Source organism: Tarenaya hassleriana, unplaced genomic scaffold (assembly GCF_000463585.1).
Source record: "Tarenaya hassleriana unplaced genomic scaffold, ASM46358v1 Cleome13, whole genome shotgun sequence".
Taxonomy (NCBI): Eukaryota; Viridiplantae; Streptophyta; class Magnoliopsida; order Brassicales; family Cleomaceae; genus Tarenaya; species Tarenaya hassleriana.
This window is the reverse complement of record NW_010963495.1, coordinates 243,896-270,056: the sequence shown is the minus strand read 5'-3', so window position 1 is coordinate 270,056 and position 26,161 is coordinate 243,896. Positions and strand designations below refer to the sequence as shown.

General features: G+C 33.7%; 5 protein-coding genes across 13 annotated transcripts in view; 3 read left to right on the top strand and 2 right to left on the bottom strand.

Annotated features, from left to right (window-relative positions):
* Positions 1-7,031: 7,031 nt before the first annotated feature.
* On the bottom strand, positions 7,032-7,866 carry LOC104807831 (MADS-box transcription factor ANR1-like). The gene is made up of 4 exons (XM_010533255.1): positions 7,528-7,866; positions 7,392-7,433; positions 7,143-7,287; positions 7,032-7,096 (listed from the first exon to the last, which is right to left on the bottom strand). The coding sequence occupies exons 1-4, from the start codon at positions 7,648-7,650 to the stop codon at positions 7,032-7,034; spliced, it is 375 nt and encodes a 124-aa protein (XP_010531557.1). The 5' UTR covers positions 7,651-7,866.
* On the bottom strand, positions 7,847-10,978 carry LOC104807190 (MADS-box transcription factor ANR1-like). Its single transcript, XM_019201816.1, has 3 exons — positions 10,794-10,978; positions 9,617-9,695; positions 7,847-7,951 (listed from the first exon to the last, which is right to left on the bottom strand). The coding sequence occupies exons 1-3, from the start codon at positions 10,976-10,978 to the stop codon at positions 7,847-7,849; spliced, it is 369 nt and encodes a 122-aa protein (XP_019057361.1).
* Positions 10,979-15,721: 4,743 nt separating this feature from the next.
* Positions 15,722-17,169, top strand: LOC104807189. Its single transcript, XM_010532369.2, has one exon. It carries the CDS (start codon positions 15,947-15,949, stop codon positions 16,997-16,999), a length of 1,053 nt encoding a protein of 350 aa, XP_010530671.1. The 5' UTR covers positions 15,722-15,946; the 3' UTR covers positions 17,000-17,169.
* Positions 17,170-18,432: 1,263 nt separating this feature from the next.
* Positions 18,433-24,596, top strand: LOC104807187 (methylmalonate-semialdehyde dehydrogenase [acylating], mitochondrial-like). 9 transcript variants are annotated; one of them, XM_010532365.1, is made up of 23 exons: positions 18,433-18,747; positions 18,847-18,868; positions 18,964-19,070; positions 19,152-19,274; positions 19,553-20,131; positions 20,613-20,707; positions 20,845-20,916; positions 21,009-21,170; positions 21,281-21,359; positions 21,432-21,586; positions 21,876-21,939; positions 22,276-22,355; positions 22,435-22,500; positions 22,610-22,660; positions 22,744-22,907; positions 23,110-23,200; positions 23,304-23,384; positions 23,459-23,536; positions 23,669-23,704; positions 23,794-23,837; positions 23,918-23,996; positions 24,142-24,232; positions 24,329-24,596. In XM_010532365.1, exons 5-23 carry the CDS (start codon positions 19,573-19,575, stop codon positions 24,439-24,441), a joined length of 2,160 nt encoding a protein of 719 aa, XP_010530667.1. In that variant the 5' UTR covers positions 18,433-18,747; positions 18,847-18,868; positions 18,964-19,070; positions 19,152-19,274; positions 19,553-19,572; the 3' UTR covers positions 24,442-24,596. The 9 variants fall into 9 exon arrangements, with proteins under 9 accessions (XP_010530667.1, XP_010530666.1, XP_019057425.1 ...); XM_010532364.1 differs by having other exon boundaries at positions 18,964-19,083; XM_019201880.1 differs by lacking the exon at positions 19,152-19,274.
* Positions 24,597-25,152: 556 nt separating this feature from the next.
* The window catches only part of LOC104807186 (SEC1 family transport protein SLY1-like), a 3,469-nt gene continuing 2,460 nt past the window's right edge, over positions 25,153-26,161 (top strand). The window contains exons 1-2 of the mRNA XM_010532359.2: positions 25,153-25,389; positions 26,130-26,154. The gene's annotated coding sequence lies outside the window, so the exon portion shown is untranslated. The remainder of the gene's footprint in view (positions 25,390-26,129; positions 26,155-26,161) is intronic.

The following is a 26,161-nucleotide window of genomic DNA, read 5'->3' as shown; positions in this document are numbered from 1 at the left end:
TTTGGGCCCAAAAATTTTAAAATCTTTTATAATTGTTCTTTTATTTTTCTTAAAACCTACAATGATTTAAATATGCAAAAATCAAATAAAAAAGAGTACGTGAACTCTTTCCAATGGTGTGGTCCTGATTTAATCTGGGTATAAATATCTTTTTTGTCAAAAGGGTGCTTGAAGAAAATATCTTTATTAGGATCCCCATAGATGGAAAAACTACTTGAATTTTCTCTGTCATTTGATGCTGCTGCTCGGATATCAATTATATCTTCGGTAGATTAATTTTGAATTTATTTTATCATTTTTAAATATATATAAAATCAGCTTCTACCTCTAAATCTATATATATAAAAAAGATTTTAAAAAAAAAGTATTTGATGAATCTCAGATTGTCAATGTGTAGAATGGGATCCTAAGGATCCAAATGAAGATGAATTCGGAGGTCGGATTCTCATCTTCATCTTCTGACTCGAACACAAATACCCCAATGAATTTCAGATATTCGAATATTCGAAAATGGATGTTTACCATTTTTTATAATAATATTGGGCTTTTTATAAAAATGAAACGAAATTAAATATATGCCGTCACGCCGACCATTGATGACGATGATGGACATTTAGTTAGAAAAAAAAAAGTTTAGTGCAAACATGAAACATACAACACCTTTTAATTGGCACAATCTATCTAAGGTTTTGAGATTTAAAAAATTTACAAATGAATTAAGATTTACTATATTCTTTTTTCGAAATAGTAAAGCCAATTAACTCACGTGTTTGACAAATTAAAACAGTACCAAAATAAATAAAATAAATAAAAAATGGTATGATTAGTGTTTCTTTGAGGTGCGTTATTACTTATTAGAGCTCCATTTTTACGATACATGTTTCCGACAAAAAAAGAGGGAAAAAACAACAAATGCAGTTTTGATTTGTCAAAATCATCATTGTCCATTTGAATCTGAAACAAAGTTTAAAAATATACGGAAAAAAAATAAACCACTTAAAAAAAAAAACCCCTCTCAAACTTTCTACAAATACCCAATTAAAATGTTGATCATCAATATATTCAAATAAATATTTATCTTTTATGATGTACATTAATTTTAAAAAGTAAAAAAAATACATTCAGATAAATTAAAAACTGAAAAAGATAAAAAAAAAAAAGTGAGTAGTTCTATTTTTAAGAAATTATAAAGTAATTGAAAAAATAGCGCACGCAAACACGTTCAAGAAGTTCAAAGAAAACTTTGAGATGAAAAATTATATTTTTAACAAACTGTATTTTTTTTAAAAAAGAAAAACAAAGAGAGCACAAAATACAACAAAAAAGCAACATCTTTTATTCTCCACCACACAACATATTCTCACGCCTACCCTAACATATTTAAATATTTTCACATTCTTCGGCGTTATATATATATATATATATATATATATATATTCCAAAGTAGAAGAGGGAATCAGAATCTTATTGAAAAAAACCTTTACAACTAATTAAAAATCATACCACTTTTCTAAAATTATTATTGGATGATAAGTATTTATAAATATGATGAATAAATTAAATTTAATGATTCGGTTCATACCTATTTTTTATTTCTTCAATTGACAAATTTGAAACCCGCCCGCCATATGTATCTATAGAAAAGTGAACATAGTCGGTGAAAACCCACCATAAAAATTTAATAATAATAATATCAATAATAAGGTATGCTGGCTCCGATAATATTCCCTGATTAAATAATAAAAAGGTAAAGGAAATAACTGCTTTTAAATCGTATATATTTTCATATTTTAAAATTACCATAAAATTTCAGAAACTTAATTATTTAATTTCAAATCTGTGAAAAAATAGATACTTTTATAAATTGTATTTGATTATTTTATATTTTTTTAATCCATCAATATCTAATATAATGAAATAACATTTTGAAATAAAAAATATTAACTTACAATATAAAATATAGAGATTTTACTAAAACTGAAACTAGAAGTGTTGAAGTTTATAGTTTTGTGTTTTTTTTTACATGGAATATTTATAGAAAAATTGTATATATTTTTATATGATTTGTAATAATAATAAACAATAAACAATAGTAACATATCTATTACATATTTTATTTTAATGATGAAAAAACCATGGGAAATGGCATAATCTGTTTGAAAAGCATTGGCATGTATAAATCATCACTGTACTTTCTCGAGTATTCTCGTTTTTTAATATATTAAATATAATTTAAAAAAATTCTCTAATAAAGCCTTTATATATATATATACACACACACATACTGTATCTCGTTCTCATCTCGTCTCGTCCCCCTGTCAAAGATTTAAACTTTTACAGGCGAAATATGAGCGACCCCAAGTACGCGTACCCATATCCGGCGCCCGGAAGTTACCCGCAAGGACCGCCGCCTCCGGTGGCCGCTCCGCCGCAATATTATGCCCCGCCGCCGCCGCAGCAGCAGCAGCGAAAGCCCGGTTTCATCGAAGGATTGTAAGTTTTCTATATCGATCTATTTGGTCATCGTACACGTACTGGTTGATTATATTGTTTTAGTAAGAACACCAGTAAATATCATATACTGTATCCATAATTAGAAAAATTATAATTTTTTAATTTTTAATTTTATTTTTAATTTTTTTATGGTTTTTGGTGAATCGCAGGCTGGCAGCTCTGTGTTGCTGCTGTTTGGTGGATGAGTGTTGCTGTGACCCCACAATCATATGTCTCGACTAATAATTAAAAAAAATTATTCCTTCTCTCTTATTCTTTGTAATATAATTTTATTATTTCTGTTTGCTTAATATATATTTCCCAGCTTTTTATGTAATTAGTTTGCTCATTGTAATTATTTGTGTTTGCTTAATACATATTCTCCGTTTTTTTATATAATTATTTGAGTTTCTTTCGTATCTTTTTCGATTTGTTTATTGTCGATTTTCATTCTCTGCCTTTATTTTTTTTTATATAATATAAAAAAGAAACAGAGAAATCTATGTAAATATTAAATTCTAAATGAGAATTTAAACCTTAAAAGCATCTCTTTTTTACGTCATCTAATCTTGGATGTTCTGTCTTTATCTTGTCTCATCTCTTTCGGACAACGCTACATCTCCATCCGATCTATCTAAATTGGTTTTTATATATTCGTAATGGGATAAAAATATTTTTAAAATCCAAACAATTCGAAATTATATAACTAAAAAAAACAAGGCGAAAAATTGAGGATGTCGTGTCTTTACAAGGAAAAAAAAACCTTTAAAGCACTTTTATGGATTTTCAAAATGCTCAAAGCGCACCATTGCTTTGATTCTTCTCCTCCATGATTTTTAGAAATAATTCAATTTATTTCCTTTTCGATTATTTATATTTTATTACATACTTTTTTAGTTTTATTTAAAATTTGTTTAAATATTATAATAAATTAATCTTTAAAATTAAATATGATTTAGATATCCAGAATCGTGCTCGTTTTTATGTAATGAATCCTATCTGCAAGCAACAGAAAACAATTGGTTTGTTTTCCTGGAGAACAACATAATACCTGCAATAAAAAAAAGTTAAGACCCAATAAATTATCCACTAATGATCATTAAAATATTCTAATTAATTCCGTAAATATATCCTCTTTCTCAAATAATATACTGACACGTGTATGAAGGATTCATGCCCCTTTCAGACGCTTCTTTTTCATCTTCTTTCTTCTTCCTAATCGTCTTCTGCATGTCTACGTGAAATTGTCGCTGGTTTCGGAGAATCGATTCACGAAGAAGTCCTGCTTGCAATTCCTGATTACACTGCGGAATGATCAGTACGTGAATTCCCATTTTTTTTCGTTCCTTTTGGGTTTCTGCACTTGCATCGTGTCTTCGTGATTTTGAGAACTCAGATTTTTCTCTTTCGGGTCTAAAAATTTCACTCGACCGTCTTTTGGGGATTTTGAAATTTGCGTGCTTTGCTTAGGTAAAGTTTGTCTCGGGGCTGAAATTTTCTCCATTGAGATTTAGGTATGTGTAGCAGTGGAAGCTTAGCGATATGATTACAAACCTAGGAGTTAGAGGAGAGCTCTGTTTCGAACCGAACTTGGTGAGAAAAGAGAGTGAATCGACTTGGAGATAAACTTTTGAGGTGATCGCTTGTCAATTACTTTGCAACAAATTGCAAAGCGTAGAACAAGAGGGGCTTCTCATGAACATTGTCACAATCCTGGTTATTATTGCATCATGTGTTTGTCGAAGAACCAAATTTGGAACAATGTGTGTAAGACCTGTTTGTATGTCCGCAGTGTCGGCGGGTTGTAGTTACGTGGTCTTCTGGTGCAGATATTGGCAAAGGATCCTTGAGTCATCCTCGCGTTTTGATGTCTTTTCCGGGAAGCTTACACTCTCAGTGTGCAAGAATAGGTCATAGAATATTTATCTGTTCTTGTTTCTCTTGCTTAGGTGATATAGACGCTGGAACAGCTTGAAGTGTGTGATTTTCCTTTATTATCAGCTTGAATTCCAATTGTTCTGGCTTCTTGCTTGGCATGATAGTTTTAGATCAATTCTGACGAGTTTGAAGGTCGAATTCACCTAAGCTAGCTTGATACGGGGTGTCAGTAGTTCATACACCAGCTACCAATCTCAAACTTTGTCTTTGTGTGATCATCGGACTTGCGATAACTTAAGGTAACTCGTCACACATCGTAATGAATTGGCTTACTCATCACTGTTAGACAATCTAGAATCGAGTAGATTTTGTGAGGCCAGGTGAACTAGGAAGTCCTTGCGCATTTAAATCCATAAAACTATGTCAAGCTTGTTTGTCTCACTGTTTGCCTACGGTGTGACTTTTAAAAGTTCAAATGTTGAATACATGGAAATGCCTGGCGTAGTAGTACAATCATTTTCATAGAGTAGAAGAAAATCTCTAGTGTCTTTGGCTTTATGCTTCCGCATGTGTAAAAGGGCAACCTGGTGCCAAAGCACCCCCACTACTGAGCAAATGCAATGACAGCAAAATAAAATACTACTAACTAGGTACACTACTCGGGCCAAGCAAAATTAGGGACATTAATCTTGGTCAATCAAATATCTTCCACTTCTGCTAGTGTTTGTCGAATATTTTTTTTTCATGTCTTCACACTGAATTCCTTATCCAGGGCCTCGGATGTCAATCTCATTAAGTTGATGTTAAATGGTTATGAATTCCCTTAATCATTACTTCATTATATAACCATCTACAGATCTCCTGGCCTTTTCTCTCTAGCAAGTTACCGTTTATGTTTGAAGCTTGTTTGTAGGTAGATAAACTAAAAGGAGTTGATTGTTCTGTCAGTGCTTGTTGATACACAAAACTGTATCATGCAGAGGATGGTGTTTATTGAATTTCGCAAATTGCTATAGACAAAAAAATGATTCCGAGCCACTTAACAACGCAAGCGACTTCTTTGCTTCAGAAATTCATATATCATTTCATACCCTGTAAAGTAGCTCATAAGTGATAGTACTTGTTGAGGAGCTGGCATGCTTGACAGTTAAAATGTGGATGACTCAGGGTGTGTCTGAGCAAGTCTTTGTCTGTGCACCACTCTCTGTAGCTTTTGCTAGGGAATCTGTAATCTGTCAACAGCATTGGGATAGATTGTATTAGGTTGGAATTGGACCCAAGAAGCTTTAACAGATCTTTAGTTTAGAAATTGGTTCTTTAGATAAGTTTCACTCGGTGTTCAGTGTGCATGACTAATGGAACCATGCTCATATATAGTAAACAAACATATGCTAGCATCTTTTAATCATAATAAATGCGTATATAAGACGTGAAAAATTAGGTATAGTTTGTAAGTATTAAATTCATATAGTCGCTTTTCCACAAGGATTTCTCTCGCCTTAAGTTTTTTCTTCTATCCCAGCCAGTTAAAAGGCTGTGGAAATTTTCAGTCAGTTGTATATAATGCTTGACAGGTACTTGAGGCTCGGAAATCATGTTTAGTAAGTAGAAACCTTTTGCTTAATGTATTTTAATACTCGTGCTATCAAACAATTGGCTATGCGGTACGTTATTTAATTGTTCACCTGGGAAACGTTTCGTTATGGAATGTGATTATATTGGTTTGATATATTTGTAAGTTTGTAACTTAGATATTTTTCTGGCGATTGCCAAAAGGTAAGCATGAACATAGGTGGGAAACCCTTTATTGTTCATTTACATCTGCTTTGTCAGCCATAATTTGATCATGTACACATACCGTGCTTCACATCACCCTTTTCTTCATTTATGTGATTTTTTGTTTGTTATGGTACTTTATTCAATTTGAGTTAGTTTATTCATAAAATCCCTATTTGATTTTGGTGGGATTAGTCATCAACTTGTTTGGTATATGTTTTTGTAGGGCATTAGATCGTATAATCATCTGTCATTCGATAATCTTTTCCTAATTCATGAATCTCTCTTAAAGTATCAGGCGGCAGAGTAGTGAGCTTGTCTGTATTCTGAATGTGTGATTTATTTATCAACTTCTACTGTTTAGGCCCCTAGATTTATGCATGTACCACAGTAGGCATGGACGCCGTAGTGAGTTGTTCTATTCATTTTAGCAAATTCCAATTGACAAGTAGAATAATATCCATCATGTTTGACACACTCATTATTCCATTCCACAATGTACATAGACATGTTACTTTGTCACTTTAAATATAAAAACAGAGCCGGCATTTTCATACCATGTGAAGTACTTGACAGGAGATAAGGGGCAGTGGATGAGCTCATCCTGCTTGATCGTTGGTGAAGACGGGCCTTTGACACGCCTGTGGAGTTACTTGTGTATGCCACTTTGTCCAAGAAGCTATTGCTAGGGAAGCTGTAATCTGGTTTCAATAGTCATACATATTCTATGAGACTGCATAAACCAAGTTGCTCTCAATGTATAGCATGGATAAATAAAGGAAGAGGTGGCAAGTGGAGCTTACACCAGTTTCATTGATTTTTCGGAAGATGCATCTTTGGTTGGCTGTAAATAGCCGAGCTGAAGATGAAATGGTGCCGGCATGTCATATGCAATGCTGGTGGGATTTGCACTTGTACTGCCTTCTGTCACATCCTGTGTTCCATGAGCCTGATATTTCAAGGAAAATGTTTCATTTGATTCAACCAGAATCTACCCAGGTGATGACTATCATCTCTCTTTTGATGCCCGCATAAGAGTTTCATATTTCGAAATACCTTCTTTTGCACTTTCGTAGTTTCTTCACGAATCATGTTTATCATGCTATGCAGCTCCAAATTCTCTTTATGGATGATTTGTCCCTGCAATAGAATCAAAACCCAGTTGATAGCTCTTTCAGATGAAAAAGTTGAAACAGACAATGAAATCTCTAGATTAGCAGAGGAGGGGTTAGTTTCTGGCTGACCTTCAGGTTAAGTTCCCTGATTTCTTCAGTGAGAAGCTGGTCCTGCATGAAAGAAGAACTTTTCTAAATCACATTCCTAACAATTGTAGTAGTTAGTCTTGGTCCACAGTTACCTGCTTTTGTGAGAGATGCATACCTTTTTCAGTCGAATGCCTCTCAAACTTGTTTCCAGTTGGTTTTCGAGATTCTGTAGATCGTTAACCCTCATGCCCGAAAGTTCTTCTCCGATCAGCTTCCTGCATATATAAGAAGTGTACATACGAATGCTTTAGGAAGTAGAACAACTCACCATGTTCCGGTTGTAGCTTCTCTGTACTTATATGATAGACGATCAATATTACTCCTACAAATATATCTCCTGGTGTATTTTGTTATGTATACCTTTTTTTTTTCTTAATCCCGGGCCATATCTAGTGTCAGCTAAGCTAATCAAAGTGGCGTAGTAACAATGGCTGCTAATATTGAGATTCTGATTTTTGTAGGCTGAAGAAACTGTACCTGTGGTATTCTTGCAAATACTGGAGCTGCTGCCGCAGGCTGGCGACCTCTCTTTGCCAAAACTGGTAACAAAAAAGAAGAGAAGAAAATTGATGTTGATATAGGAATGTCTGATTTTAAATACATGAAAAGCTAGATGAACATATAAGCGACTTGTTCCAAGTATCCTTCACGACCATTCTGAAAACACATTTTTTCGTTTTCGTAGTGAACAGGACCGATCTTGTTTACTGCTTTGATCCGAAGGTTTGGAAGGAGGGATCGAGGAGACAAACCCGACAATCGAGCAGCGGAACAATACGTCTGATTCCAACAAGGTTATATATCCTCTTGTCCTGAGGATCATTTTGTAGGAGATATAGAACAAGTACCAGAACAAGTTCGTTCACTCTGTCGGTTCATGGTGACAGCAATGTCCCTTTCCGGTTTCACGTAAGCAAAGTGAAGTTCTATTGGGGCAGTTGCCTTTGCCATGAGGATAGATTGCAGTAATGTCCCATAGTTTTTTTTTTCTGGGTATGAGAACTGCCATTGGGGATTTTGGCAATGAAGGAAAAAGGATTACGATTGGTGATCTTTGATCTTGTTCTGACCTCTTCCCGCACCCCGTTTAATCTATCTTCTCTCTCATACAATATATGTAGAGGTCGAAATCAACAATTTAAAATTTCCCAAGCTCTCTTTAAGATTTTTTTTTAACCATTTGTGATTTACTAATTATCTCATTTAAATTATATTTATTATGTGTTTAAAAGAACAATTGTTCTTTCTTCTTTTATATATATATTCTTTTTCTATCAATTGAAGCATAAAACTATCTTTATTATGACCTATTATACACTAAATTAGTTTTTGTTTTGTCAAACAACTAAATTAAATTTAGAACACAATAATTGTTTTAACAACCGGTTTCCTAAACCAAAGACAAACGGGCTACGAAAATCATTTATTTAATTGTCTAAACAAACGACATGTACGGTTGACAATAAATTTACTTTTTTTTTTACATGTATTATGTTGTTGTTAATAAAAATGATGGATATTAAGGCATGCAAGGCAATATGAATTATCATAAAAAAATTAAACTCCACAAAAATTCATCAAGACCCCTAAACGCTTTTAAAAATATGAAATTTTTAGGTATAACTCAATCGATTTTTGGTAATTAAATGAAATTGATCGCTTATGACCGGTTTAGTTTGGGTTGTAATTTTCGGACAATTTCATTTAATAGTAGAATCATTGTGGAAGGAAAAATAAAAGATAAAAGTGTAATGTTATAACTCTTGAATTTAGGTACTTAATCCAAACCCTAGCATACAAAAGTGCATAACTGAACATGTTCCAACATCCTCGGAGCCAATGAGAAAGATTTGGTCAGACACTGGTCTGTAATAATAAATATTAATAATAACTTTTTTCCCCTCACATTTCTAATTTCTGGTTTTTTATATGAAAAACATCTACTATATTTTTATTCAATTTTATGCCAATTACTTCTGTTTTTCAAAGTTTCAAATATGAATATTCTGAATTTAGGCAGAAATGATTCCACGAAAAGAAAAGAAACAACTCTTGTTACCAAGAAACCCTAGAACATACAAAGTTAACTTTAGGTGATTTTTCTAATTACAATTAGCCGAGCTAATACTATGTAATTAAATGAGTTATAATTAACGATTTTTAAATCATAATATTAGAATGCTATACAAGAAGAAAATACGTACCTTTATCTCTGAAGCAGGATTCAATAGTTGATGTTGGTCTTCTTTCACTTTGTTATAGCGCTCAATGATGCATTTCATGCTAACCAGATTTCAAAAAAGAAAAAAAAAAGATTATTCATTTATCCATAAATTCAAAGCCATTTATTATTGCAAAAGTAAAATTTCATTCTATGTTTAATTTTTTTTTTATAATATAAAGGCTTTGTTGATGAATTTCTATACATCTCTTATGTAGTTGATTTTAATACAATAAAATCCGTAATTGTTTTATACAGTTGATAAACTCCAAAACTACGTCTTAATTTGGTATCTGATATTTTTCGGATTTAAAGTACAATTTATTAGATGGCTTTGGATAACTAAAAGAAATTCCAGATTGATTTACAGATATATATTTTTTGCAAATAGAATATTCACATTACAAACAAGGTTATTTTACAAAAGAATTTATAATTAATATGACATTTCACTCATTTAAAATACTGTTTGCGCTATCTTAACAAAATCCACTCAAAGATAATGAAGTTTATATATACTTGTATATAGTTGAACTCAGCTTCGATTATTATTTACTGCATGTATAACCATATAAAAATACTACTGGGGCTTCAAATATACAATTTCTGGATCTTATTTTAAAAAATACAGAATGTAAAAACAAACATATTATTTTCGGAAATGAACCTTGCAATGTACGTTCGTTGAAGTCCACTAAGCAAACTGAAGTTGTATAGCTTCAATGTTCAAAGCTGTGATTTATGAAAAACGATTTGTCTGCTATGAATTTTCTTTCAAAACTCTTAACATAAACAAATGTGAATATATATATATATATGTATGTATTATGCATACATATATTGGCTCATCCCCATTAGCTCACGAGGAATGCGATGCTCTTGACCACAGACTTTATCACCCTCGAACAATGGAAAGCTTTGATTTGCTTGTATGTATGTATATACTAAGATATATATACACACACACACACACACACACATATATATATATATATAAGTGACACAAAATCAATTTAAAGAGACCAAGAATGTACATCTAGGTTAGATTCGAGGGTATTGACCACAAATCGAAACCTATATACAAATACCCATTTCAAGGAAAAGAGAAGCTACTAAAGTTTCATCATTAGATTGGAGAAAGAAGAGGAAGGAGCGGATACCTGGAATTGCTGGCGTAATCGTAGAGCCTGGAGGTGCTGGAGAATACCATGACACCGATCTCCGCGTCGCAAAGGATCGAAAGCTCCCTCGCCTTCTTCAGCAGCCCGCTCCTTCTCTTCGAAAACGTCACTTGTCGGCTCGTCGAATTATCAATCCTTCTGATCACAATCTTCCCTCTCCCCATCCTTTGATTTCCTGTCCACATACCCAATCATCATAACTATATATATGACGAAAGGGGGTGCGTGGATTCGCAAATCCCCGTATCGAACGATCGTATATCAAATCTGTATTCACACTGAAAAGGAGAATTGAAGAACCCACTTACTTGGTATAGCTAGGCTGGTAATGGAAACAATCGAGACAGAGAAGCTTCTCTTTGTTTTTTTTCCTTTCTTCTTTCTTCTTTTTCTTCTCTATAGATGCCCTATGTTTTCTGTTTTTGTATACATGGCCAAAACCGCTAGTGGTTTCGTCCATCAGAACAGACCCACTCGCGCGTGTACGGACAACTCTTTGTACTCGCTCGTAACATCCTAGGTCAGATCCAGTCAAAGCGTTTTTTGTTTATTTTGGCAGCTCAATGTCACGTTCACTGTTGGAAGATTCTCTTGGACACGTGTACTCGCGAGGAGGCGAGTAAACGCACCTCGGAATCGTGGGGCGTCATAAGTGGTTTGGGGTTAAGCGTATAGATGATGTACACGTGGACCAGTAACAAAAAGCTTTTGGGATTCCTGAGGTATTTTCGGAACTTGAAGCGTCCGTACTTTGCATTGTGTCAGAGATGACACTTGACAGTCTGTTTCTTTTCTTCTCTCTTTGTTGTTTTTATTTTATTTGTAGAAAACAGATGAACGCCGTTCGACTTTATTTAATATTCTTTCTTATCTACAGATTTTTTTTTATATCATTTCTTATTTATTCGCCTAAATTTTATATTTTTACGGGAATATATTTATAAAAAAGCATTTGTTTTTTCTTTCCATCTAATATCTATAACTACCCATTCACAACTTTCTCAGAAAAATAGTGAGTTTATTCTAATCTGATTTATATATTTTTGTAATATCGATGTATAAAGTATAAACGGCCTAATATTTTTTTATACAATAAACATTGTTTGTTGAAGAAAACTTGAGAAAATAATTTTATTTTCTAATTTATTTTTCAATATGAATAATTAATTGATCTGAAGATTAATGCGATTTCTTGAGATGAATCTTTTCAGAGTAAATTATTTCCAGTGACAGTGCCCAAGTTCCAAAGGGATCTCAAAGGTCGTTCTCTGACCTAAGACTCCATTTTTCTAACCAAAAATATTAATGCTGACAATTACCACTAGTACTAGAGTTTATATAATATAATTTTTTTATAAAGTTATATAATATAATTTTGTAATCAATATTTTATAAATGCACACACACACACACACACACATATATTTATCCCTAGAGTCGGATGCTAAGAAAGACTTGGTACACTAAATAAAAGTAAATATATTCTACAATGATGTAGCATATTAATGATTAAAAATTAATAGAGTTTATTTTTTACAAACAAATTTACACAACTAGAAAAGCTCCATGAATTTACAATTGTTGTCACATTCTAGTATATAGTGTATGTATAATGAAATTTTCCTTTTGTGTGTGTGTATATATATCAATAAATAATACATACATTTATTTTAATTAAAAATCGATTTGATATCAGTTTTTTAAAATCAAATTAATCTAATACTAATCGAATATAAATAATTGAAGAAATCAAATAAAACGAAAATAACTAACAAATATTTTCGTAACAAAAAATTGAATTCAAATCCAATCAAATTTATAATCTTAACAAAATCAATAACTGAGATAAAAAAAATTATTGATATGATTTTTATATGAATATAAAAATTTCATAGGAATATAACAGAAAGGATTTAAGCACCCGATATTAATGTATATTTTTTCTTACCATAACCATAACATTAAAAAATGTCGAGAAAATCTTATTCAATAGATTTAACAACTGACCGACCGTAAATATTTGAATGTTATAGACCAATAATTGTAGTATTTAACCAATTAAATAACTTTTACGTGGTCCATATTTTGATTGTACGTCCTCTATTTCATAAAGAATATTCAATGAAAATGTGTACGCTGTTGGTTCATGCCAATTTCAGTCTTGGGCATGTTTCATCATCAATTATCAATACAATATATATGTTTGTCATTTTGTGTAACGGTTAATACACACCACATTAGTTCATTTAAGATTATTTCTAGTTTTAAATAAGACCATTTAAGGGGTAATCCCATATTCCCCCACAAATTTTTGAAAATGTTTCAATTTTCTACACCAATTTTTAATTTGATTAAAAATTACATCGGATTTTAAACATTTCCAAAATCTCACACAAAATCTTAAAATGTGTTACAATTTCACCCATATCCATAAATGATATGACGTTAAGTTCCGTCAATTTTAATGCTGATGTGGCCTGTCACGTCATACATATCTTGCCAAATCATCACATTTCGCCAAATCATCATGTCACTTCAGAAAATAAATAAAAAATAAAAAATACACATATATATTTATATACATATATACATATATATACACATAAATACATTGAATATGTATATATATGTGAATATGTATGTATGAATAAATGTATATATATGCATATTCACACACATATATATATATATATTTATTCATATGTATATATACATACATATATATATATATACACATTTATACATACATACATATATCTATATTCAATATATATATGGATATATATGAATATGTATATATGTGTATATGTGTATATACATATGTGAATATATATATATTATATTTATGTGTATATATGTATATATATAATTGTGTATGTATATATATATATGTATATGTAATTGTATTTTAAATTAAAATTTTTAAAACTTTTTTAAAAAATTTTAATTTTTTTAATTTTTTAATTTTTATTTTTAAATTCTAGAATTTTTTTTATTTTTTATTTATTTTCTGACGTGACATGGTGATTTGACAAAATGTGATGATTTGATGAAATATGTATGACGTTATATGCCACTTCAGCATTAAAATTGATGGAATTTAAAGCGGTTTACGGATATAGAGAAAATTGCAACACATTTTAAGGTTTTGTGTGGTATTTTGGAAATATTTAAAATTTGATATAATTTTTTATCAAATCAAAAATTAATGTAGGAAATTGGAATATTTTCGAAAATTAGTGGGGAATATAGGATTATCCCGACCATTTAATAATGTGGACATGCGTACAAAGAGAGAAAAATAAATATTCACGCATGTTCTATATAATTATAAAATGAACCTAAAACAAGTTTCAAACGCCAAGGCCAATTAATTGGAGACACAGAGAATCAACATAGAGATTTGCTGCTTTGAAAAAAAAAAGTGAGTGGGAATATTAAAATTAAGAAACTGAATATAAAAAAATATCTTAAAATATAGATATTATAGTGACAATTTAAGGTTTCCTTAAAGAGAATAATTCTGATTTACCCTACTAATAATAAAAATAAAAAATATAAAGTACCTCCAACTTGTTTGGTTCGGGAGTTCCGACAATACCTGCCCATCATTTTCACCAATGCTTCACATAATAATAAAGAAATTAATACCTACATGTACACACAAACATATCTATATATATATATATATGTTTACATAGCTTTAATACAAATTCACTAAATATGCTTGTTTCCTGTTGGAATATTCTCTAAATGATCTTAAACAAAGATTAGGCTAAGCTTCCTGATGTCTGATTAGAGATATGCTGATGTAATTAGATTTTTATATGCTATAAATGGTTGGTTATATATTGTTGGGTTGGGCCACGAAACTCCATTCTTCTCTCAGCCATTAGGTAATTAAAATTATCCGATTAATCCGCGTGTACCGGAAAATTACAAAAACAAATTGTATTTAAGTTGTGTATACATGTGTATATTTGTTTAAAATATTACAGATATACATCTGAATTTTTTTATAGTTCTAATATGATTTGGATATATATTAGATCAAATCATATCGTAGTGAATTATGTGTCCATTTTGCTCATAGCATACATGTCAAACAATTGTATTTCTTACTTGTACAAAAAGAGAGATTTATTACCCATTAAAACAAGCTTACACATGAAAAAATTTTAAAAAACGAAATATTTTTCTATAATTACTATACGCTAATGTGGAGATTTGAGTGTGTGAATGAACACATTTGCAAACTTTAAAAATAATCATTAAATAGTAAGATCCGAATTACAGTTTTTCATACTCAAAATAATATATACGATTTTTTACATTAATTTCCAATCGATATTATCTTGAAAAATATTTACATAGTTTTAAAGATGGGACGAAATATTCGAAAATCTCAGTGATAATAAAAAAATATATATATTTTTTCTTTGGATGAATTTGAAGGGAGGAAATTATGAATTTTTCTTTAAGAGTAAGGTATAAATGTAAAAGGAAATCAGATATTAAGTAACTTGCATCCAAAACATATTCAGTGGAAAAAGGATTTCACTACAGAATTATTAAATTTATTAAATATTTATTCGTCTTACATCATGGAATTTCAAAGTAACAGAATTGAAAAAAAAAATTCTCAGGTGAAAAGCTGAAATATTAAAATATAGATCTTATGATTAAATAAAAAATTTAATTACTAGAAATATAAATAATTTTTGTTTGCCATAATAGAAAGACTAAAAAAGTTTAGTTTAGCTTTCTTGAGATGTAAAAATCTTACTAGTTCTATTTATTTTTTGTTTCCATCTCAGACAAAACAGAAGAAGAAATTAAAATATGATTACCAAAAAAAAAAAAAAATTGTGCGAAGGATGACGAAGCAAAGCACGCAAGATGAGACGGCTCGTCTTCCTCTATATCCTCGCTTTCTTCGCCTCTTCACTCCCACGTTTTCCAAAGGAACCCAAACTCTCACACACATTCCCTCTCTCTCTCTCGTCCATGGGATTCAGTTAAACTTCGAACTTTTTCTCTGGGATTGAGATACTTGGATTCGTGTTCATGAATTCCAACGACATCCTTACCAGAATCGAGGTTTTCTCGTCCTTGTCGGGATAAAACCCAGAATGGGGATTTTGTGTCGGTTGGCTCTGTTGATTTCTGGGTGTCCTGTTCTGCAACTGCACAGCAGGTTCCTTCAGAACCTTGGTTGCTCGTTGGTGATGGAGTTCGATCCGTTCATGAAGCTTCTGAATCAGACCGATGGTTTCGGGTGTGGGTTTCTCTTCTTCGGTTGTTTCTCTCAGGTTTTCAACCTGTTCTTTATTTCTTTCCTGTTTCTTTTGGGGCTAAAATTCTTGAACTTCAAGGGTGCTTCTTCTGCTGCGCACTATCTGAGTAATGTTAGAGAGAAAAATGGGAACTTTGATGCCTTCGATCGGAAAGATCCGGATTGCAATGACGGGTTTGTTAAAAATCCTCGTAATGTTGATGGGTTTGATCGGAAAGGTATGATTTCTCTCTGGAAAATCGATGCTGCTGCTAAATCGGGTAGGAAGAAAAAGTTCTCAACCCGGTTTTGTTCCGAATGTGAGTTACATGATGGGTTTGGTCGGAAGAAGAACATGACTGGCGAAGAAAGAAACAGAGGCGTTTCAGCTCTACCAGAGACAGAGATCGATGAAAACGACGACGTTGCAAGAGAAAAGGATAATGAAGAAGGGTTTCCCAGTGATGAAGACGAAGTAGTCGACGTTATCACTCTCAGAAAAATGGTGAAGAGAGAGAGGAATCGAGGGGATTCTCTCTACACAGAGCTGGAGAAAGAGAGAGTGGCGGCTGCATCAGCAGCAGAAGAAGCCATGGCTATGCTTCTCAGACTGCAGAGCGAGAAGAGCTCGGTGGAGATGGAGGCGAAACAGTACAAGAGAATTGCGGAGCAGAAGCAAATTTACGATCAGGAAGTGATACAAGGGTTGCAATGGATGGTGACGAAGCACGAGGAAGCGAGGGATGCGCTCGAAGATAAGCTGAGGCTGTGTGTACAAAAGCTGAAAATGCATTCGAATGGTGACGGTGAAACCGACTTTGATGGATTCTTGGAAAGCTCCATGGATGGCGGAAGGGATCAGAGGAACATCATCGTGGGTTCACCAGAAATAGAATCCGAGGGCTTCTGAGGTTGTATGAAAGCTGGAAACTGTGATAGAGTTCTTAGGGGGTTGAACTCAAATTCAGTCATGTAAATTAGCAGCAGTAGATGTATCTTGAAGTTCATGGATATGCAATAAATTTTCATCAGTGGATTCACCTGAAAGGAAGGTGAAAACTTCTGAAAGCTTTTTGTTAATGTTATGATATTGCAGAAAGTTCCTTTGTACTTGTACATATGGTTCCAGCCTTCCAGGATTGGGTTAACGAACTTGCCTTAGTGCTGTTAATAGTTCACACCATTTGCCATGGAGTCTAAGAGATCACGGATTCGAATCAACTTTTCTCCATATAAAAAAACAGGAATACACTACTTAGTATATTCCACTTTTTATTCATGTGTTTTGGAATATGCGTTTCCTCTTTAAATTTGAGATTGGAATCCGGAACGAAACAAACGTTTTACACTCTCATGACGTAGCCAATAGATGATGGTGATGGTGATGATGATGGAAGCCTGTGACGTCTTTGGGAGCAAGGATTAGATTAGCATGCCCTAGAAAGATTTCCGGTTAACAGAGGTATGTGTGTAAAATTGTAAATACTCGCAAACCGGTTCAGAATCAAATCATTTTTGTGCGATACGATTTAAGTTTTTAAGACTTTTATTATTTTATTTTTTTATATCTTTATTACTGTTTTATTATAATTTATGTTTGTTTATACTTTTTTTTATTTTATTATTATTTGTAAATTTTATGCTGTGTTGGTATTTGAATTGAAACATGATTCTATGGCATCAAAGTGAAATCTAAGAATGAATTGGTTTTCGTATCGTAATTTTGTTTTGAATTTCGCTAGCTAAGTATTTTTCAGCTCGCTAAAAAGCGAGATGGATGAGTAGTGGTGTATCGAAGATCCGTTTCTCAAACAACATATAGAGTATTTTTCTTGAAGGGACATTCAATTTTAAAGATAAAAATGAAATTAAATTATATCTAGAGAAATATATTGGATTCTATTGTAATAATAACTTTTAAATTCGGAGTCTCCAAGGAAGGTTGACGAATAAGGTCCAATATAATATCATTTTTGAAACCATTATAAATATGTAGGATTACAATTGTCTATATAAAAAAATACACTAGGATACCCATGTATATATGTTTAAAAAGTATATTACTCGAATTTGAATTCAAATTTATGAATATGTGTGGATTCAAATGTAAATATTTAGAAATCAGATTAAAATTCGAATTAAGATGAATATTTAGAAATCGCATATCTCGAGATACCTATTCGGGTAATTTTGTATGGATCGACTTATTTGACTTGTAATATGGCCATGTATGTTAAAAGAGTGAATGTTTAATGTAAAATTTTAGAATTTAAATCCTATATATATATATATATATAACATTTAAATAGGATCAAGTGATTCAAAATTGGTTATTTTTGCTCTGCCCTAATTCTGCAATCCTTCTCTTTTCTTGAGACATGACTGGGGACAAGTCACGTGAGGTGCATCGTCAAGGAGAATTCGTCATCGCAGCCAGCCAGCCATGATGCTCTTGACTTGAACCGGAATCTCGAGTGTGATATCGATATCGATATCGATTTCGATTTCGGTTTTCCGTACCATTTTCCGGTTCTAAATATTTATTCCCGGTTCGGCATTGTTGCTCCTCTCCATAATCTGCGCAACGCGACGAAGCGAACCACCACCCCGTTTCCGTCGTCGAAATTGATCGGAAATTCGGCGATGCCTCTCTTTCCGGTGAGTTTTCCGGCGATTTGGTGCTTTCTCAGTTCAATTCTCTCTCTTGATGATTTCTTGTTTCGAGGATGAATTCTTGTCTTTTGCTTGATCATGTAGTTTGGATTTTGTTCGTGTTAAGGTGATGCCGATTCCTCCTGGTTTGTTGGTTTGATTTCTTGCAAATCAACAGTGAGATTATGTAATTACTAAACATGGTGTTCGTGTTAGCTTTAGATCCGAGAGCGAAATTTGCTTCAGTCCGAAGAAGGCCTTGGTGGAGACATCTTCTATTTTTTGTGATTCTGGAATTCTCCGACTCAGTGGGACAAATGTGAAGAAAGGTATTAAACAGAGGTATGATATTAATTGTGCTCACATATGTATTTATAGTGTTACAAAGATTGAGTTTCATCCTGTTGCAGGACTCTTGTGGATTGGTTTCTGCCTGATGGAAAAACTCTACTTTGACTGAAAAGCATTTGAGTCCCACAGCGGGAATCACATATTGCTACACAATGGAGTCTTTATATTGCTTGCACCAAATTGTGGGTTTGAAATACGAGGATAAGGAATTATATGGATCACTAAATGAGTTGGTCCTAAAAAAGAAGAAGTTCAATATTAGACCTCAATCTCGGGATAGGATTTAGTACAGTTGCTTAGTGTCTTTGGATAAGGCACTTAACAATATTGACAGTGGCATGTTGTCTGCTATATCGATCAGTATCAATTTGGTCTTCTGTGTCTGCAAGTATGTGTTATTTTTCCTGTTTATTAACTGGGTAAAGAAGAACTTACCTTTTGCATGTACACTTTTGTGCAGGGTATATATTGTGCTTATTCATGATGGATATTGATAGCCAAACAGACATGGAATTGAGTGGAGATCCTCAGATGCTCCCTCCAACACCTGGAACTTTTGTAGATCGCGAAGAGCTTATCCAACATGTTGGTGAATTTGCTGTATCACAGGGATATGTTGTCACTATTAAGCAGTCAAAGAAGGACAAAGTGGTTGTTCTTGGCTGTGATAGAGGAGGTGTTTATCGGGATAGGCGTAAATCTAAAGATCAGTCCTATGGTGAACCCAGCCGGAAAAGAAAAATTGGTTCTCGCCTTACCAATTGTCCATTTGAATGCGTTGGAAAGAAGGATGATGGTTTGTGGGTGCTTATTTTAAAAAACGGAACACATAATCATGAGCCCATTAAGGATATATCAGAGCATCCTGCTGCTCGGCGTTTCTCTGAGAAAGAAGTTCTGCTTATAAAAGAAATGACAGAAGCTGGATTAAAACCTAGGCAGATTTTGAAAAGACTCAAACAGAACAACCCTGAGCTTTTGTCAACTCCAAAACATGTTTATAACATCAAAGCAAAACTTCGGCAGGGGAACACAACAGGTGCATCTTACCATAGCTATAAAAAATTTATCTGCCAGATCTATTTCCTCGAAAGCATAGTCTTATTCTTTCTTATTCGTTTTGTGAGTCATTTTATTACCTCAATTTATGCGATCTGTGTAGCCAATGCATGACCTCAGGATGATGATGCATTTGCTAGACAGTGTTGCTGCTTTTGTCATGTTCCTAGTTCTTAGTAATTCTTTCCGACCACTGTTTTGAGGAAGAAGAGTTGGAAAAGATTAATTTAAACTGCCTTCTATCTTGGTACCAGATTTTCGTTGTTGCCAATTCTCATATGCATTTTTATTTTTTGGAATTTTCTAGAAAAAGGATTTAATGTGAACGAGGTACTGATTTGTAGTGTCGATTTGATTAAGCTTTACTTTAAGCTCCTTAATTTGGCTTTTATTTGTGATGAATATTGTAGTTTATAAACACTTTTTTCCTTGTAAATATCTTCTACCACATTGTGTGGCAGTGAGGATGTTCAAATCATTGAAGCCCGAGAAATGTGCTGCAAGGAAAAGTCACCTATCAAATACTGAGCCATCTTGGAGGCAGTGCTATCCCCAGGTAAGTTAGAATCGAGTATAATGCAAATCCTAGTTACGATAGAGCCTATGTGCTCCAGGAGAGAACAGATAAATTTCCTGCCATTATTGGAACTCTGTCAAAAATGGGTTTTGACATCTTTCTTTGTTGTATCTCAGAGGATTTCCAATCTTATTGGAGGTAGATTTGTAGATTCGGAGTCTTTTGCATCTATTGATGTCATTAACCCTGTAAGTTCGAGAGATAACTTTTGTTTTCAAATGAGTATCTTTGTACTCAATATTTTTATTATTTTCTCAATCACTTATCACTTTTGTGATAGGCAACACAACAAGTTATTTCTCAAGTTTCTTTGACTACGAATGAAGAGTTTCGAGCTGCTGTGTTTGCAGCTAAACGGGCTTTTCCCTCTTGGAAAAACACTCCTCTTAACATCCGTCAGCGCATCATGTTTAGGTTGCAAGAGCTTATTGAGAGGGACCTTGTAATTTTCTTGATTTCATTTATTTATGTGATTTTGTCTTTCGCTTACATTTTATTTGGACTCTTCAACATATCTTCTCTTGTTATGAGAACCCAAATCGTAATTTATAGGATAAGCTTGCAATGACCATCTCCACAGAGCATGGGAAGCCGTTAAAATATGCATGTGACGATGTGGTACGTGGACTAGGTACATATCTCTCTCCTGAAGTGCTTCTTGATTGCCTTTTTTGGCATGATCTAATGTAGAGTTTTTCCATAGAGGCGCTGGAATACACTTGTGGTCTGGGGTCTCTGCAGGTTGGAGAGTTTGTATCCAATTCATCTGATGGGGTTGATTCTTATAGCACAACAGAGCCACTTGGTGTTTGTGCTGGGATATGCTCCTTTGACTTCCCAGCTATGATTCCATTATGGGTAACCTTTGCAGTGCTTATATTTTTCCATGTCCCTTTTGTAAATGGGCTGTCTTTGGATGGCTTTAAGTGTATAGGTATAGAAAATTAAACAAAATTAGTGGATCCAGTTTCCTATTGTGTAAGGCGTCACGGTGCTCTCTTGGTTCCTTTCCTGCTATCTTTCTTCCTTTCTGTTTCTTTAGCCAACTTCAGGATTGTTTTTCCTTGAGAGATGCGAGATGAGAGAAACACGATCTTTTGATTTAAGGCAGCGGTTTACAATCTATTCTTCTCTCATTAATGTACAGATGTTTTCTATTTCCGTCATGTGTGGTAATACTTACATCCTAAAGCCTTCAGAGAAAGACCCAGGTAATGATAGTTTCTGTTTTGAATAAATTGCAGAATGCATACAACCTCCTCGATCACTTCCAATAATGTTTCTGATGCTAAAATCTTCAGTATTTTGTTTTCCAGACTTAGTAGTTAGTAGACTTCCAGGTCTATTGTTTCTGGTTCACCACTGATCAGGCTAAGATGATAAATGAAAATGTTGTACCTTTGCTTGTTGAGCACCTTGCTAAGGATGAGGCAAAGAGCATGAATGGAATTTAACTTGCTAAAATGATTTGATTCACAGAATTTTCTTTGTTCTTTTCATGTGTTCTCGTTAAGTGTAAGTCTTACATTCTTTTTCTCTATTTACAGGAGCTGCCATGTTGCTTGCAGAGTTGGCAGTGGAGGCTGGGCTGCCCAGCGGTGTCTTAAACATTGTGCATGGTACCAATGTAAGTTCTCTTATTGTTGATTTGACTTCTTTCATTTGTAATTCTTGTTTTTCTTGTAATTTTCCTTTTTTTTTGGTAGGATATCATTAATTCAATATGTGATGATAATGATGTCAAAGCAGTCTCATTTGTTGGTCCAAAGACGGTAAGTTATTGGAACTTATTTTTCCTTAATCTACTGAGAGACTTTAAAAAAGGATATTTTTGTTAAATGAATTCTGATACGAAATCCTTTATTTTTCTTCCTTAATCAGGCCGCTGTCTATGTGCACACAAGAGCATCAGCTACAGGGAAGAGGGTTTTGGTAACTGAGCAAAATCTCACAATTTTTTGCTGTGCACATCATGTCAATTTTTGATTCTTAACTGACATTATTTTCTTGTTGAGTTGTTTTCCAAGTGTAATGTAGGAGGCAAACATCATGCTGTTATCATGCATGATGCAAGCATGGATACTACTGTGGGCACTCTAGTTGCAGCTGGTTTTGGCTGCGCAGGACAAAAATGCGTGGCAATATGCACGGTTATTTTTGTTGGAAACTCAACTCTATGGTATCCATTTTTGTGGTTGATCTAATTCGTAGCCAATGTTTTTACATCACGGGTGTACATTTTTGAGGGTGGGTCTAGGACCTGAGAGTTGGGGATCCTTCTACACCTGCGGTTGGAACCTTGGAGAAAATGTATTCTTTTTCTCCTTCCTCTTGTGTTGGTTTCATATGTCGGTGTATATTTTTTGTGGCCTTTTTGGCAGGGTGGATAAACTAGTGGAGCATGCTAAAGCACTTAGAGTGACAGCTGGTACTGAGCCGTGTGCTGATGTTGGACCTCTGATTAGCAAGCAGGTGGAATCTTTGTTTTGCATCCTTGATTTTCAGATACATAATTTATCTGGTCCCGAGAAAATTGTGAAAACCTGGCTAAATGATAATGGAACTGAATTGACAGGCACAGGAGCGAATGTGTAGATTGATCCAAACGGCTGTTGAAGCTGGTGCGAGATTAGTGCTTGATGGCCGTAACACCATGGTCTTTGCTCTGCTACTTTCCTCTTTGTAAATCATTACCCTGTATAGTGATCTAATCTCGTATTTACCCAACAGGTCCATGGATATGAGCAAGGGAACTTTATTGGCCCTACAATATTAACCGGTGTAACAACTGAAATGGAGTGTTACAAGGTGTGCCAATGTTGATGCCTTTCGATTTTCCAAATATCGGCACGATGAACATTATATAATGGATGTCATGCTTGGACGTATTATTTGATATCGGAAATCTTGGTCGCTGAATGTTCATTACATCTTTTGCAGGAAGAATTGCACGGTCCAGTGCTTCTCTGCATGCAGGTCCCTTTTTTTCCCCCTCGTATTACAGTTCTACAATTTTTGAACTTTTTCGTGTTTTGAAGATCTTATTGGGATAAATCATTATGCAGGTTGACAGCTTAGAGAAGGCCATAGAAATCATAAACCAGAATAAGTAACCATTATTTACCTCACCGAGTAGTACGCATTCCATGAATGAGGAACATATCTGAAACGTGCTGTTTATATTATCAGACATGGTCAGGCTGCTTCAATATTTACGACATCCGCCATGGCTGCAAGAAAGTTTCAAACAGATATCGAGGTTGGGCAGGTAAAGGACTATCTTTTCATCCTGTCCTGTATCTTTGCATAGTCCAATTAATTGTACAAGCTAGCACGAGTTCTTTGCCAATTTATGCGTGAAGCTGTATCTTTTCCGTCGGGGTTTCCTAACGAGAAAACGTGGGTGTGAACAGATTGGTATAAACGTTCCAGCTTCAGCTTCATTCCCATATTCCTCTCTCATGACCCTGAGGCCGAATTTCTCGAGCGACCTCTCTGACGACGGTGAGGCAAAAGCTTTTGCATTTGCAGATGCTTCTTGACATAGCGGACCGACTTAATTTACGGAAAAACTCCGAATGGGTAATGGTGGAAATGCAGGGAAAACGTGGGTAGAGTTCTACACGAAGACGAAGAGAGTGAGACGACAATGGGGAGACTTGCAGATACAGAGTGAAGGAACTTCATCTCATGTTATGGATGCTTTCTGTTGAGAGTGAAGACGACGAGGCTTGTGGTTCATAGAAGTATCCGTTGTTGAATCAGCTTGGTAAGAACTAGGGAATCAATGTATATACATATAATGTAAATTCAATTTAATCTTCCTTGGTCTAAAGCATGGAACGGAGGGAGTAACCTAAAACAACAATGGGAGTATCCGCTGATTCATTTAATATAAAATCACTTAGAATAACAATTATTTTAAAATAAAAATTATTTTGAAAATGTGGAAGTCATTAATAATTTAATGATAAAATAATATTATCATTAATAATTTATTAGAATTTGATAGGGATAAAATTGAAAGTTATTGTAAAAAAATATCTTGAAAATGTAAAATGACAAATATTTTAAAACATGAAAAATAATCTAAAATTATAAATATTTTGAAACGGAGGAATGCAGAAACAATTCGAGCTAATAACATGTTATAAAATTGATCGGTAAAGCATTAAAGGTTAGAGAAATAAATACAAAATAAATTAAAAGACTCGTCTGTAATCTTGGTTTAATATTTCTTTCAACAAAAAAGAGATATATGAGCATTCATTAAACTACTAATATTAAAACTAAAATTGTTAAAATATTAACTTGTGTTTTTTTATAATTGATAACGTTGGTAAAATATGGACAATAAAATTTTCAAAATTTTATATATATTCGTTAGTTTTATAACATAAAAGCCGCAATTGTCGGGAAAAAAGGACAAAAAGAATTGTGAGATTACCAGTAAAATATAAATCGGGTCAACCCGGAAGCGAAAATGGCACTCAAATTCTGAGAGATCGGAGCTCGGATCAGTAAAAAGCCAAAATCTCCGGCATCGGTGATTTCTCCGGCGGCTTCAGTATCATCGTCGTCTCTCTTCGTTAGCTTTATCGATATCCAGCGAGGCAGAAATCGACTGATCTCTCAATTCCTTTCCGATATTCGCCAACGAGGTGATATTTTCTTCACTAATGATTTTGATTTTTTCTCGATCTGGGATTTGTGAGTTTCTCTTTGCGTCGAAGTTAGATCTTAGGGTTGTGAATGTCTATTTGTTGTCTAACTGAAACCCGTTTCATGGAATTGTGGATTCTGTTTGCCCATTTTGTCTGATCTAGCAATTTTGCGCGACTAATCCGTTGAATGTGATCAGTGAAGGTTTCTATGCGTATTGTAGTTTTTCTTTTCGTTTATGTTAGATCTTAGGGTTAGATCTTTGTCTTTGCATTTCTGCTGGAATTTCTCGAAACCCATTTTGTGGAATCCTTGATCTGTTTTGCTCAATTTGTCTGATCTAGCAATTTTGGCTAATCCTTTGAATGTGATCAAGGAAGCCTTTTTGTATGCATTTTGTAGTTTCTGTTTCATTGGATTTAGATCTTAGGGTTCTAAGTGGTGTACGTATTGTCACCTGGAATTTCTCAAAACCCATTTTGTGGAATTACCAGTTCTTTTTGCCTGTTATGTCTGATCTAGCAATTTTCCATGAATATCCATTGCATGTAATTGGTGAAGAATTTTTCAATGCATTCTAGTTTCAGTTTCTTTGCTCGTTTTTTTTATCCTGATGCATTCTCACGGAAATAATTCTCGTTACTGCCCAGATTTTTTTGAGGTTATGGAGATTCAGATATTCAAATTTGAGGGATCTCGGAAACAAATTTATTAATATTGACAAATCTGAGTTTTGCAGGGAGAGAAGAGGACACATACATAAGGGAAAGA